Source organism: Semicossyphus pulcher, unplaced genomic scaffold (genome assembly GCF_022749685.1).
Source record: "Semicossyphus pulcher isolate SPU_LCO1_2020_fin unplaced genomic scaffold, fSemPul1.0.p SCAF_9, whole genome shotgun sequence".
Classification (NCBI taxonomy): domain Eukaryota; kingdom Metazoa; phylum Chordata; class Actinopteri; order Labriformes; family Labridae; genus Semicossyphus; species Semicossyphus pulcher.
This window is the reverse complement of record NW_027211770.1, coordinates 4504109-4520765: the sequence shown is the minus strand read 5'-3', so window position 1 is coordinate 4520765 and position 16657 is coordinate 4504109. Positions and strand designations below refer to the sequence as shown.

General features: G+C 41.6%; 1 protein-coding gene across 2 annotated transcripts in view; it reads right to left on the bottom strand.

Moving 5' to 3' along the window:
- grik2 (glutamate receptor, ionotropic, kainate 2) overlaps nucleotides 1–16657 on the bottom strand; it is a 264962-nt gene that overhangs the window by 136207 nt on the left and 112098 nt on the right. For both annotated transcript variants that reach the window (XM_069655421.1, XM_069655422.1), the window contains 2 exons: nucleotides 14305–14358; nucleotides 9044–9217 (listed from right to left, as the gene is read on the bottom strand). In XM_069655421.1, coding sequence (XP_069511522.1) covers nucleotides 9044–9217; nucleotides 14305–14358 — 228 coding nt within the window. The remainder of the gene's footprint in view (nucleotides 1–9043; nucleotides 9218–14304; nucleotides 14359–16657) is intronic.

Below are 16657 nucleotides of genomic sequence, written 5' to 3'. Positions count from 1 at the left end.
TCTGCCGCTACACTGCCCCTACTGTTCATGTGCATACTGCATGTTGCATATGACGTGCACAGAAGATGCTCAAACTGACGCAGGGAAGCCATCATGTGCATGCCAACACGTAGTTAAAAGCAAGTATATCTCCGGCTTAAGGCATTAACCACTTTGCTAGGAAAGGATGAGGGTTTGGGCTTCCTAAAGTATGTACGTTAGTTATGTAAATAATAGATATGAAATGCAACTAACATAGTTTATGGGACTGACATACACATGTCTCCTCGAGCAAAGTACCGTGCTTGTCGTGTTTGACGAGAATAAGAACGGGCTGTTAATGTGAGCTTTATGTCTGTGCTCTACATCATTAAGAATCAGATTTTTGTTTAACTACTTGCCTTTGTTTTGCACATACATGATCTAAAGCAAAACATTCTCCAGCAGGCTCTTGCCTCTGGATCAAAGACATAACTCATCATCTGCAAAGGGAATCTAGGAGAGTGGACTGTAGGTGGAAGAAACCCAACCTCAGGGTCCATCTCCCCGTGTGAGAGAATTGCTGTCCATGCTCAACCCAAACATCAAACAGGCGAGAGCTGCCTACTTTGCAAACCTAATTAGTGACAACAAACACAATCACTGGTTCCTGTGTGATCCCACTGATCGCCTTGTAAACCTGCCCATCCTGCAGTATCTGCCTCCTCTCCTGTGGAAACTTTTTGTCTTCCATTGTTTATCCAATAGATAACATGTGATCCAGGTTTACCAACGCCTCAGTTTCTTATGATTCATCTTGCTACTGTCTCAGTTTCTCTCTTCGTACAATCTTTCTAACATTGTGTCTCAGGTCCGGCCTTCCCTGGGCCCCAGCTTTCTTTCATTATGACTCACTGTCTCACCTCTGGCTGTGTTCCTGATGGTTTTAAGATGGCCAGCTTCCAACCTATTAAAAAAACTCTGCCCTCAATCCAACCCAACCAAATAACTACAGTTCTATTTCGAAACTACCATTCATCTCCAGAATTCTTGGAAAGGCTGTTTCCACTGTGGCTCCTTGAGGTCACTGAAGGACACTATATTCTATTCTATCCATGATATTGTAATAAACTCCAATTCAGCTTTCTCCCCCAACATAAGATGCTCTTGTCTATCAGGGTTAGGGTGAACCCTAACCTTTCATGAGAGTAAAACTGAAGTCCTAGTTTTTAAACCTAGTATGAAGGCCCCTCATATGGACCTGTGCTCCCTTGAACCATGTGTAAAATCCACTGCAAAAAAATCCGACTATGATAATAGACAGTGGTTGTGTTTTTTAACAGCAAAACAAAAGCACATTTCCCACATATTTTCCCTAACTTTCCCTGTGTATTTTAGGAAATGACTTCAGGATTTTATTATTGCCTACAAATCATGAACTGGGTTAGCTAAAACCTTCTCTCTGAACATTAAAACCACATATTTGATGAGGATCACTCGGATGTGCAGACCAGTTCTCTGGTTGTCCCAGGATTCAGGCTGAAGCGACCGTGTGTTCAGGTCAAAGTGAAGTGAAATTCTCCCCTCCAGATATGTCTGCTAAATAAACGCTTTCATCTCTTCGTTCGTTCCATCCCCCGTAGGAGCGCCCGTTCATCTGTTTGTGCTGAGTCTCAGTTTCACTGTAAACAGTAAGTTACACAGAGGCTGCACTCTGGCTTACTTCAGCGGGATGAAGCCCAAACAGAAACAGATTTTCTTGTGATTGACTTTAATTAACGGCTCTTCAGTTTGCTGAAATAACAACATCATGATGCAGGTTAGGAACAACATGAAGCTTTGTCAGGTCTGTCCTCAACAGGAGAAGAAGACTACTTTAACATGAGACGGAGGGCGGAGCCATCGTTTATGATGCATTTGAGGAAGTCAGGGAAATCTGAACGCTGATCTAAAATCTAAAAGCATTGTACTGGGTTAGATTGATAAGATAATAAAATGAATAATTAATTAATTAGTTAATAAAATTATTTTTTAATGATGAAAAAAACATGGTGAAAACAACACCAACATTTTGACCAGATCTACAAAAGACATCTTCACAAAGCCAGACAGCAAGAAAACAGAAACAAACGTAGATTAATAAATATTCCATGTATGCATTTTTTTCTATATTTCCTATGCAATGAACGCTCTTCAATGCTTGATAGACGTACATATACAATGTATTCTGTATAAGTAAATGTAAGTTGGTTTATTGGTAGCCACACAGGAATTACAAAGTGCTAACACACTTATTGCTGTAAGCCTTCAGCAGAGCGCTCGGCTATTTACCATATTTCTCATCTGACTCATCCTATCTGTTCCCAGCGTCCACCATATGGCTGTTTGAGTGATGCTCAGATAATATGAATCCTGGAATACGTCTGATGTCTGTGTGACATTTTTCATAACTCTGTTTGGATCAGACTTTAAATGATACCTGTCAAAAAGGAAATGGCTTTCCATCACTGCTGCATTTAAATGTACCCACAGGTATAGCATATTTATGCTAATAAGGGAATAGAAATGATTCTGATGTGTCGCGTGGTTTGAATACCAACTTGTGTTTTGAAGCTGCAACAAACAAAGAGACGACCTTGATGCCTTCAGGGTCAGCCCAGGAGGGTAGAAGTTAACGTCTCTGCCGTCCAACTCATGACAAAGAGATAAATGCTGAAATTACAGTCATGCCTGAGTGTTTTTTTGAACCTGTTTCAATTTTGCAGGGCACACAATGAATCAGACAGCAGCTTAAGCAATTAACAAGGACAGACATTATGGTAATGAGCGCGTGGAGCTTGTAAGGTCACTGTCGTCGCGCATGTTAAGCCACGACTCGGGGCAGGGACTCTCCGCTGCCACATTAATTGACGGCAGCATAAAAGAATTAGATGCAGAATTAGTTTACCTGGTTTGTCACACAGACAGGTGCTGAAAAAAGAAACTTCACTAATTTATTTAATCGTCTTCATGATTTGAGGCAGAGGCACAGCCGGCTGCAGCGAGAGGAGCTGCCGCTGTCCTCTGCTGGGTGTGAACAGACTCCTGATCAGGCAGGTCAGTGAGGCGGGAATTAAACAGGAACAGAAGTGAAACAATGAAATTAGACATGTTGGAAGAGGTCATTATGAAATACGAAGGCTTTGATACAAACTTCACAGCACATTTAAAGCAGCAGGAAGACATTTTATGGTCTTCAGCACTCTGGGATGTGGCACAGAATTTCCATTACAAGCTGTGGACGGCGAGTTGGAGGTGATTTTGACAAGCTGTGATTCCCAAGGTCAAGAATTAACTTGGAGACAGAACTGTGTTAAAGACGAGTTCAGGTATTTTTAACCACGGGGTCTGCTTTACATATCTTGGTTTTCTAAATGACTAATAGATTCAACACAAAGTTTGGGATTGCTCCAGATTGCCTCCATTAGTAACCGTGAAATGGGCTGTAATGGCTGCAACGTGATCTTTCCCGATCAAAGTGCATCCACTGAAAGTTCTTGTTGTTTCCACTGACAGGCTCAGTGTTAGCTTTGTGTTTTTTGTTGGACCCTTTTCTCTTCTCCTCTCATGCAGTGCTGGTGTGTGACAGGGGGCGTGGCTGGCTTCACCCGCAGCAGGCAGACAAGGCACTCCTGATCTCTATCAGCTCATCAACCTCCCCCTACTTAAGCTTGGCTTCGACTTGTCTTCGATGCCAGATAATATCAATTCCTTTGGTGGAGCTGACACTCGTGGTGAAGTATATTCTCTTTCGCACTTTTTGATTGTGTTTTCCTGACTCGTGTTTTTCCGTGTTCGCAGGTTTTGGTGAGCTGCCTGCCTGCTTGCCTTTTTGCGTGCTCTGTGCCTGAGCGTTTCCATGTGCTCGGTCCTCATGGTGTTTCCTCAGACCGGCGAGTCACCGCAAGCCAGCCAGCCTCCCGTCGCCACATCTTCCTCTGAATATTTTTTTGTGTAAATCTGTAAATAAATCTTTTTGTATTTTTTAGCGGTTTCCCGTCTCTGTTTTTGGATCCAAACGGTACCAGGCCGTAACACTCAGACTGTTATTCTAAGTGTGTGACAACATTACAGAAAGGATCCCTACAGAGATAGACCTTTTTGTTACAGAGGAAGAGGATTTTTTTAACCACAAACAGACGTTACATCGCTCTCTGCAAACACACCAGACGCCATTGATAAAAACAGTGATTTTAGCTCTCAGCGTCAGTGAGTTAGTTTGTTAATGTTACTGAGTTGTGTTGGATCCAAACTGATCCTTTCATGAAACAAAGTCATTGTTTTGGTCAATGGAGTTTGGTGGCTTTAAAGATTTCAGTTTGGTTTTCTTTGGCAGCACCCATAGCGATAAACGGTAACTGCGGGAGCACACTTCCCAGATATCCAGACAGTGTTGCATGCGTGACATCCACGGTTGGCTCCGGTTGTAACTCTTGATTTTCCTGACGGTCGCTTTCCTTTTCAGACTGTTTGCCTTCATCTTAGCGTCGAGTTTATTTCTTTTTCTTTGGATTTTCACTTATTGTTGAAGTTGGTCTTTTCATGGGCATGGCTTGGCCTAGAAATTCGGGGCTGAAGCACTGAAAATGTTTTCTTGAGCCCTCCTTCGAGCGGTCACAAAAGAAGACGGCAGTATTGTCATGTTGATTCTTCAGTGAAAAGAAGGCACCAATTAGAGAGGATGAAAATACTTGTGTCTTACTGGCTTACATGTATGTTGTTTTGTTGTTTGATTTAGTAAGCTAAACGCTAGCTGAGCTCAAACAGTCAGTCAGTTATGGGTATAAAGAGGCGTTCAAAAGAAAGAAGGTAAAAGAAGTGGCACAAACGTCCTCTCAGGCTGAGCCAGGAAAACAGGGTGAGTCAATGTTTGTAGTTCTGGCAGTCGACAAACAGTGATAAGACCCAAGACAAGTTTTCTGACCAATCGAACAAAGACACAGAGTGATGTTCGACTACAAGCCAGAAAGAAAGAAACAAGCTAGTTTGTCTGTTGGTGGACATCACCTCTGCAACACACCAGGACAATCTGACACAGAGGGGACAAATCTGTCATAGTGTCTCATCGTTCCACAACCAACAAAACCTTGGTACAAAAGTTTTTAAATGGAGTCTTGTATTATCTCCATGTTGACAGGAGTGTCAAAACATTCAACATACAGCATTTACATTAAATCAAATTAAATGGTTGTTATTGTAAAACTAAAAATATAAATAAAAGGGACGTAGCAACCTTCAAATCAACAGAAACACATTTTCAGAGCTCAGTTTCACCCCCTAAATGTGAAAAGATGGTGCTGACGGAGGAGCGGTGTGAGAGAGTGAAGTCTCTGGACATCTCATTCGGAGCCATCCATCAGCGTCTGCAGGTCCATAAAGTACAGCACGTCAGCAGTTCACTACTTAAGCACACAAAACCGTAAATACAGCACACAAATGAAGCCGTTAATCAAACGTTTACGGAACCTTCCGCCATGTCAATATGCATTAGCTGCTGACTGATTGCCATTTGTCTAATTAATCAATCCCCACCTTCAAACTCATATGCCATTAATCCACTGATGAGCAGGGTCACAGCACACTCCTCGCTCAAATAAATCTTCTCCTGTCGCGGATCCAAAAATAACCACGCGGCTGTGCTCGCCTGACGACTCCACAGAGAGTAAAGAGATGAATATAAACACACACAGAGGATGAGGAAGAGCTTCATTTCTCCCTCTTCTTTTGGACTTAACTCATCAAATTGACTCCATGTAGCAGGAAGCGCTGGAAGCTAGCAGCTATAAAAGCACCGTGAGCTTTCTGTGTACAGAAAAGGTACAGTTATTACACGCACAGTCCATTTCAGGTCTCAAGTGGGAAACAGTATTGATTGAGCCACAAATCCAACAAAGGGGCTTAAACTGAGCAACACCCACTCTCCGATATCAATCCACAAACATGACTCAGCAACATCTCGCTCTTTCAGGAAAAAAAAGAGGAATGTGTTCCCCAGAGGTAAGCCTCTGTTTTCAATCACCAGCCAACATGTAGCGGCTGCCGCCAGTGCTTTCCAACTGGAATCAGACCAAACGGCTCCATCGGCCTCACGTTTAACACCCCGACAGTCACTCTGCCTCCCTTCACCCACTCTCTGTCCTTCTCCTTCTTCTTCTCTTTTTCATTCATCTCATTCCTCCTCTCTCCTCCATTACTCTCTTTTCCTCTGCGTTACTCGTCTCTGGTGGGTTGACTTTTTTTGGCAGCGTTCCCAGATAAGAGTGGTGGAATGAAAGCAGCGTGGAGGAACAGTTATTACAGGCAGTGTGCTCTGATCACACAACTTTCAGATCACAGTGACAGAGACTCTTCTTATCACACCCCCGGCTCACAACTCAGGGCACCAAGGTTTTTCCATCTGACTCCCTCAGGATGACGGGGAAGTTACAGTAGGAGAATCTGCTGCACATCCACCCTAACAAATCTATTATGTCCAGAACATCGCTTTATATCTTCAGCGACTTCACGGTGAGAAAAACTAACAACCTAGCAGAGAGAAAGTGGAGGAGAACTTGGATTTTACAAAGCTTTTGGTAAAGAGATTGAAAGCTCTGACCCTCCACCGCTGCCAGCATCTCTGCAGCATCTTTGGAGGGCTGTTTATTTGTCACTTGTCCATCTCAGAGGACAGAGAGACCAACACTCCTTTTTCTACCAACCAGTAAATCAGCACTAGCTCAGAGAGCAAAGACTTATCAAACCACAAGCCACTTTTAGTTTAATGCTCCAATGCTACTTCCCTTATTTTCTTACATTCGTACCCTTCATGTCCACTGAATGCGGTTGCAGCCAGGTGGCAACACACCTGAGTCATGTCTGTTACGGTGTGTTTAGACCAAAAATGAAGGGAACATTTTTGCACATGTAACCCTTCCTCACAACTCTAACCACACATAACCCCTGCTGAGGTCTGGTTTCCTCCAAACAAACTATCTTCTCCTTTAATAGCGACTGCCTCGGCTAATTAGTGATAGTTCATAACGTGGTCAGCAATGGCACCAATGTTATTTTCCCGACAGACATGGATTCTGAACAACTCACTCTTAAATATCGTACAAACCAAATTTACATTTTGTCAATAAAATACTTCAGCAGCCATATTTAAACAAACTTTACGGACTTAATCAGCAGAGTTTCCCTCTCTCCTGTTGTCCTTGCTTTCTCCGCTCCGCCCCTCTCCACCTGTTAGGTTAGGATAAAGTGACCGGCTCTCCCTCCCAAGTGACACCTGTCTAAGCCAGTAAAACAACTCTTAGGAGCGATGAAAGGTTCAAGGACTGCTGAAAATTTGTGGTTTTTACAGACACTTCACATCAATTATTCCTTACTGATATAAATGTGACAATATTATAAACCCTACGGTTTGGAACAGGTTTAACACAGAACATTTTAACTCCACAAAAGGAAGTAAGAAAGATGTAAACAAACTGTAGCCTATACTGACAGATTTAAACAGGGTAGCTTACTAAACGCAGCATTGACTTAAATGGAGTAAAATTTAAAGACACAAAGCGACATAAATAAACACTAACCTGGGGAATTACTGGAAGTTGACAAGGCGCCATTACTGCGGTGGCGTCTCCCTACAACATCTGTGCATTTGGATGCAAGCTGTCCTCAGAAGTGAACAATTTTTACAATTTACAATTACTCTCTGTGTAACTTCACTCGTGACAACGATGTAAAGGACATCGGGAAGAACCTGTGGAGTCATCGGCTGCTCTAACAGTCGTGACAAACTTTACCTTTGGGAAAAAAAGTGCAAAATACAGAAGCATTGACGTCATAAAGAGTCCCTCTGTATGAGAGCGGACTCTTTATTCAGATTCACTGGAGGACTAAGATATTCTTCAGAAGTGAATTGAGAATATTATAATTATTATTATATTATTACAGTAATTTCGTCCCTCTCAGAATGACTTGTTGTTCACCAGCAGGTGTTCCTCTACTAGCTAGTTAACATAATCAAGTAAGAGCTGCATGTAGTCATTACAGAGCAGCGGCATTAGCAGAAAATACGTGCTGAATGAATATCTTTTAAAAATATATGTGCCAGTGTAACTCGTCTGTGAAGATTACATGCAGCTCTTAGTCGATTAAGCTAACCAGCTAGTAGAATAATGATATATTACTCAGTGATGGATTGTGGTTTCTCCATTATGTAATAAGGCTGCTGTTGTAACCGATGTCAAATATGTCAAACGTAAATAATGTTAAGGTCGCCTGATTGAGGTACCGTCTTTAGTAACGAGAGGCAGCTGTGTAACATCTTTACTAACTCTGCTGCTGTCAGGCAGCCACTGAGTTGCCACCGCAGTAATGGCGGCTCCACAAAATGGCAGCACGCACAAACCGGTTGCCGGATTAGTCTAAAGGTAAATTCACACTGTGCGATGTGAATATGTACAATTGTGAGCTAACTCTCTTCAACTTGAGGGAGATGTTTGTATGGCTTTCTCTTCGATCCAGACCTGCTCGTCCTGTAAAGTGTCCTAAGATAACTTTCGTTATGGTTGATATTGATGCATGAGCCTATCAGGTCTGAGATCTTTCTGTCGTCCTGATGTTACGTCACAAACAGATAATCAAAACTGTTCAAAAAGTACCTGTCTCTATTTGGTATCACTTCCTCTTGAATAGAAGATGAAAAGTTGGAGCAATGGTTCTCCTGCTGCACAGACGTACTCAAAGAAAAGACTGACCCAAGCAAAGGTTGTTTTTTTTATCTAAATGTATGAAAGGAGAACCTCGGTAAAAGATAAAATGCATCGTCAAAGTGAATTTCACAAAAATACTGAATACAAAGATCAGAAAAGAGCCAGAGGTGGAAGCTCATCAATAACTGACCGATGGGACACAACCAGCAGACTGATGCTCTGTCATGAAGACTCATTATTCATAGAGCAGCAGCAGCTGCACATCAACAGATAGACAAGGCAGAAGGATGGACATGATGATTCAGTCATTCATAACTCATTCATTCATTCATGTAGTCCATGTGACTCACGGTCATAAAGCCGTCCAGTAGACCAGAGTCAGGTTTGGGCGGAGCCTGCAGGCGCTCCATGGACCACTTCTCAATGATGGAGGCCACCTGGCTGTTCTCCGTGTTGAGGATCCTGAAGCCCGTCATGTTCACGCCACTGTATCGGTACGGCTCCACGTCCAGAGCAAACAGATCCTGCAGAGAAGGACAGGAGAGACACGCTTTCAACTGGTTCATCAACTATATTGAGGTAATCCTAAAAAATCAACTCTGTTAAAACATGTACTGTGGTCTGTGTGTTGTTACAAAGTGGGAGGTTTTATTTCAGCACCAAACAGGTTTCCACAAGTTCCACTTCATTTTCTAAAAGTACAAGGTGACAAGGACATGAAACTCTCCAGGTGGAATCATCAGCAAAAAAAGATGAAGTGGTTCTCGACTTTATGCTATGTATTAAATAATGATCTTTTTTTCCTACAACTCACCAGGTGGTTTTGGTACACATGACCAAGTCATGAGCTGCATGTTGGAAAACTCTTTTAGTATAAGCTTTAATTTTACTTTACGTCTAATTGTACGTGGCTTATTCATTAAGCCAACTTTGCACCTTTATTTTTGATCTGACTGGACTTTGCATATTTATTCGATGTTACAATTTTATTTAGTTGATGCTTTTGCAAAACTGACACTTAAGGGAAGTGAGAACATTTTTGATGACCTGATTTTCCTCAACAAACGGTTCCAGCAGATAACTGCCCCTAAAACCACAAAGTATACATAGATCATACAATGCACATAATGTAAAACGGTCCGCTTTAAAAGTATTTCCGGAATCCACCAATGTTTTCTTATTTTTGCTCGTGTCTTAGGTAAGAGGATATCTGACGATTGGTGCACTGTAAAAAAGGATTTTTGAGGGTAGTAAATAAAATCCATGTGAATTATGTAAATTATACTAAAAGTAGGTAAGGTAGCAGTTGAAATATATTGAAATGAGTAAAGTTCACCTGCATTACCTCATTTTCAACAGTAACATTTGCAACCGAAAATAATGTAATAAAATATACCCAAAGATAGTTAAAGTTTAGATTAATGTTTTGCTGTGTATCATAGAATAAATGAAAGTGTTTATATATTTATTAGTGAGATATAATATGATTTGTAGTCTGCGTGTCCGTATGTGACAGGACATGTAAATGTGTAGCCCTCTCGTGGCGGTTACACTGGCTGACTTTCCTGAATACTAGTCAGTAAATTAACACGAGCAGGCTCATGTTGTTGATTGGAATTTTTTTTTATTTGAGCATCTTACATTCCCAAAAGGCTGCTGGTGCAGTGGTTAGCGCTGTCGCCTCACAGCTAGAAGTTCGAATCCCGGTACCGACGAAGTGGGCTCGAGTCTGCATGTTCTCCCTGTGCATGTGTGGGTTTCCTCTGGGTACTCACACAGCCCCGCTCGGTGACTCTAAATTGCCTGTGAGTGTGAAAACTTGTCTCTGTGTCAAAAGTTATTAAAAGTTACTCATTTTTATTAAGTAATTAGTTGTGTAATCTACTGAGAAATGTTAAGTACATTTTACCTAATTTATTTTAGTGTATCATAGTTGTTAAATTTAGCAACTGTCCATTCAAAACACTGAGTAAATTTTACCCTATCAAATAAAGTGCAAATTGTTCCCCCAATTTTATTGAGTAGATTCTATAGGTTGTTATTTATTGTGTGGAGAGCACACAGGATTTTCACAGTCCACAAATGGGACATGTAAGTCTTAACATTGAGAAAGGCATGCATCATATAATCAAATTTAGATTATTGTGTTTTTAGGGGAATTATGATGATTGGATTATTTAATATTTGGGCTTAGACGTTTTTTTCATATCAAACCCCTTTTTTTCCCTTTCAGTAACGCGCGTCCCTCGGCTGAAAAGACATTCACAGCATCACAGATCTTTTGTCTTTGCTGCAGTTTTAATGTACCTGTAACGCCACCACTCACGCTCTGGAAGATCACGTTTACTTTGAGATGATTTTAAAGCACGCCGATTTCACAACGGCACGATTTCTTCTTCTTCTTCTTCTTCTACTTCCTTTTTTTTCCGGTGGCATTTCTTCTCCTTGTGCCCGATCTGCACTCGGCACAACATGCACCTGCCCTTATATGGTGTTTAAGGGGCGTTACCTATGCTAATTACAAAATCAACCACGCACCTCCAGTTTGAGATCAAGTGGGATTCATCACCCAGCTCACCGGGGTAAGAGCAGACTGGGGTGGTTAAGAACGTTTGGTGCATCCGGTGTTGATGTCTCTTATTTTTTCTCTTAACAGAGACATTTGTTTCATTAGTTTTGTTTTGTTTCATGAGGTCAGTTTGAAGGCAGTGAATAAAGAGTGATTGAACGGAATAAAGGTGTGTTAAACAGAGATGAGACAGGAATGGGTTCCTAAGCATTTTGGAAAATATCAAGTTTAACATTTGGAAACAATATGGAATAATGCAAACAGAGCAGGAATTATCTTTGTCCGGTATTCTGTTTTCTTTGACATATAACCATAGCTTTTCAAAACAATATTTGAAGCTTGTCTGAACATGTCATGTTATGCTTTTTATTTGAGCAGCCAGGGACAATGCACCAAGAACATTAACCTTCTGTAAAACAAGGACAGATGCAAATTGCTGCTTTCCGCCCGTAGTCCCCGGGCAGGTCAGTAAAATAATGAAATAGGAACACCTTCAAATGATCGGAAGACGAGACATTAAAAGAGATCGAAACACATTCCCCACCCCCAACACACCAGATTACACACAAAACTAGACATTAGAAGAGCACCCTAACCCATACACACACGGATGATGAGTTCTGCAGTGATCAGAGAAGTAAACAGACACTGATCTTTATGGCTGCATTCATCTTTGTTTCCATGGTCACACTGAATAAACAAGGCTGTGCTGCTGCTGTGAAAACTTAGAAACAATTCTTCAACTAATTTTTAATTCATATTTATTTGTTTTCTTTTTTTTCATTTGTTTTCTTGGCTTTTCCTGCCTTTGTTAGAGAGAGAGGACCATGTATTGTTCCAGAGACGAGAGAGAGTGGGGACGACACGCGGCAGGGCCCCCGAGGGTGGGAGTCGAACCCGGGAATGCCGCAGCACTGTAGCTTCTGTGTATGGGATGCGCGATTTTACCGCTGAGCTAAACCCTTTGATTCATATTTCTAAAGACTAAAAATATGGGAGAGGAAAATAACATGCTATTTTTTACTAATATGTAATATGGGCAAATAGTAGGAGAGACTGTAGCAACAGCTCTGAGAGATGATGAGTGCTCGGTCTAAAAGGCCACATGTGAGCATCTGATAAAGCTTTAAATATAAAAGCATCCATAAGCAAAATGTAACTTAGAAGTTTGATCTTTAGAATCATTATTTCACATAAAACTAGCTGTGTGAACTCTTAAATGTGCTCTTTATTTCTACACAAAAGTTGGAAAAGGCAGTGATTTTAAAAATGGGAGAATGTGTTATGAACCTAAATTTGGAGCCTGTGGTCCTTCTGATATCAGGCGGCTGTGTAAGTTTGGTTATCTCTGGATAAAGTCTGCTTCACTGTCCTCTCAGTAACACACAGAAGTCCTCTTGTGCACACAGTGGTGAGTGTGCTGTAGGTTTCATGCCTGTGTGAGTCCACGCTCCAGGTCAGAGAGGTGACAGGAACCAAACTCTTACTGAGGCTCCATCTCACTCTCATCCTGAAGAGGCTGCTTGTTGCTGCCCATCAAAACTCTCTCTCTCTCTCTCTCTCTCCGCCTCCACCCTGTGCTTTACTTTTTTAATGTCAAGTTCTTTTGAAAAGGGAATAATTCAGGTTTTTAACAGTCTGAGCTTTCATCACTGCAGCTAAAAGGGATCATTTTGGGGTTTGAAATGAAACATCTAAATGTTTTTTTCTCTCTGCAGACGTTCAGCGTGGCAGAATTCAGATAATTAAAAATCCCTCTGGTGTTTTGTGGAAGATGAAAAGTAAAAGCCAAACATGAATGAGGAAGGGGAGGGACAGTGGGAGCAGGCAGAGGGTGTCTTGTCATTTCCCACTGTTGTGTTTGGCACACAGAGACCAGAGCTGACAGCCTAATTCTCCCAGCAGAGTGAACAATCCGCCATACTGAGGACACATATGGCGGCCATTTTCCTGCCAGCTTTTTCTTTACTCTTTACTGCACACTGTTGACTGTTCTCTCCAACACTGTAGGGAGGGTTTGTGTTCGTTTGTTGATGCTAAAACTGGCCTTTTAAAAAGACTTCATCACTGTTGTGATCGTGGTTATACAGTCCCCATTAAATGGACTTTAATTCGTCCCGTGTAATTAACCTTACTTAAAAACTGTAACAGCCTTTATCCTGTTTCAAGCTAAATGTATTCATGTTTACATTTATTTTGAAAAAAGAAAAACAAACATCATATTTATAGTGTAAATAACAAATCTTACATGACCCTTAGGTTGAACTGATTATAGGAATATAAAGCATTAAAGATACTCCAAGTAATAAGCACAAATATAGGCACTGTACTGGAGTATTTATGTACTGTACTGGACATCATTTTATCACTTTCTTCAGTTGTTATGGATTGACTTTTAGCTTTTAGCTGGAGTTAAACAGATTCTAAGGAAAATGCAAAAGACATTGCACCACAACAGGCAGCATCGAGTAAAAAAATCTCCAAGTCAGATAGAATATGAGGAAAACTGAGGCGGAGGTGTTCCTGAAGAAGATCTGAAAACGTGCAAAAGATTGCATTCAAGTTCAACAGCAGGAGAGGTGTTTTTGATTCTCGTTTCTTATCCTGTCAGGTGATTAGAAAAAGACTTTTTCCTTCATCTTCTTTGTGAGGGTTTGTTTTGTACTATACTGGTTTGTATACCTGAATAGTTTTTGTATGTTCTTTGCATGTTTGTTCAATAAAGAAAATAAAAGTGCAAAAAGGAACAAGGAAAGCAAACAAGCCATGCTTTGAACAGAACGAGCCGGAGGAAGATGAATTTTTATGAGGATAATGAAAACACAGAGAAAAGAATGATGCTGTTATTCTCTCTGGCTCTGCAGAACACAGAGAAAAGAATGATCTGAGGTAATACATGTAAAATGAAAAGATGAGAAAATGAAGATTGAAGAGCGGCCTAATCTCATTTTTGGGCCGTGCAACAAATCTTCATGGAGATGTGGACGTGTGACGGAGATCTGATGACTGAGTGACTGCGGCCGAGCCTCTGTCTCTACTTACCAGTGTGGTGAAGATATAGTGATAATACTCTGTCATCATCCCCATGGAGAGAGCCTGGGAGAGAGAGAGGGGAGAGAGAGGGGAGATTTATAAATGAATAGCGAGGCAGATATAATATTTTGTCATATTCATCTGTTTGTGTGGCTGTATCAGCATGTAATGTGAAGAGGCATATATTCTGCACACTGCTGCAGCCACAGGCTCACAGATAAGAAACAGAGAAACAGCCAGAGACAGGCTCAGACTCCAACATTTGGCATGTGTAGGGGAACACGGAGGAGGAGGCATCACAATATAAATGTGGGACATCTGGGAAATTGACAGGAACATATATTAGAATGTGAGGATAAATCCACATTAATTTCTTATAAGAAGCAGAACTTGTGCTCGATTTGGGGCAAAGGTTCGCACAGCTCCGGCTCCGACTTTCTGAAACGCTGCAGGTCCTGGTTGCCTTTTAAGCCTACATACGTGTCCTACGTCGTGATGAGATGTCGATCATCGTGCCCTGTAGCGCCTGTGCCCCTCTGCTGTCAAAACGCCATATGGAGGATCATTCTCTTTGTTTGTAATTGAACTTTTCAGACTTCTGTGTGGACTTCAAACAAAGACACTGAGCAGATCATGATGGAGAAGAATGTTACAATCACCATCACCTGACAATCACTACTGAACCTTTAGCTACATGTGGAATTAACCAGGATGTAGCTTTCGCTGTAGTTCGGCTACAAACCAGTGACTGTATATAAAGATGGCCGACCCATCTCGTCCTCCTTTCGTTAAACGTGCGCTGCCATCTTGCTCATCTGTATCCAGAGTGTGTGCAGTAGAGATCGGCTGGTGACGTCAGTGTTGATGTCCTGCCCCTTCCTCTACCCAACACACACCTTTACCTTGTATCCTTGGCATGTTGGAGCCCTCAGGTGGGCTTCAATGTTAGGGAGCTGTCATGTCGGTCATCTTTTTATACAGTCTGTGGTGCAAAAATACCCAAAAAACTGACTCTGCCCCAATCACATGACCCTCAGACTTGCAGGGGTCAACACAACATGAATACCTACCTGTTAACACCTGCACACATACGGCCTGTGTACATGTTTGGTTATGTGACGTGTGTTTTTCCCTGAAGTATCAGTTCTGAAACTATGCTTACATGCTCACTAGAAGTAGATAGTATTCATGTTAAATGCCACTTAAAACCCTCTTAGTGAGGTGTGATACATATGCTGCTGATTTGAATGTGTGAAAACACAAACATGGAGGGTCATGTGACCCAGTGTTGCTCTGTTTGGAACCAGCACTTTCAACCAGGAGAGGTGTAAGAGGCTGATTAGCATTTATCAATGACAGTTGTATGAAATACAGTCGACATAAATGTGCCAGGCTTTGTGTTGTGTGTTATTTCACCACACGGGTGTGTTGTTAATGCAGGCCTGTCTCTAAATCTGATGACTGTTTAGTCCTCAGGCAGGAAGATCCTTTTTACTGGAAAAGACGGTGAATGGGCCTTTTACACGGGACGTTTCTGCAGACCAGAGTTCATGTTCCATTATGGATATGAAATGAACATTTATCTTTCCATTAACTCTAACCATGATCTCTGTCTAACCTTGGCCATAACAGAGTTGCCTCAATTACGTAGAAAGCAGGAATAAAGACAAAGTTGGCATCGGGAATAAAAAAGTTCTTTGAGACAGCTCTTCAGAGTCGGACGACGTGGTTTGGTGGATCGATTGATTCACTTTCAGAAGGCTGAGGAGGCTCAACATTATTTTTACAAAGTATTACAATTATTTTAATAATACTTAAAATATCAAAATAAGTATATATTTTCAAAACTGGTATCTTACTTTAAGAAATACTTATTTACTCATTTAATTAAAGCACTCAAGGTTATTTACAATTATACAATTATGGCCAACGTACAATATCCATCCATCCATCCATCCATCATCTATACCGCTTATCATGTTCAGGGTTGTGGGGGGGCTGGAGCCTATGCCAACTGTCATTGGGCAAGAGGCGGGGTCACACCTGGACTGGTCACCTGTCAATCACAGGGCTGACACACAGAGTAAGACAACCGTTCACGGTCACACTCACACCTACAGGCAGTTTAGAGTCACCAGTGAATCTAACGAGCATGTCCTTGGACTGTGGGAGGAAGCCGGAGTACCCGGAGGGAACCCACGCATGCAAGAGGAGAACATGCAGACTAAGGCCCACTACGTCTGAACTGGGACTCAAACCAGGACCCTATTAGCTGTGAGGCGACAGCGCTAACCACTGCATCACCGTGCAGCCCCAACCTACAATATTTATTGTTTATATGGATACATAATTGCCTCATGGT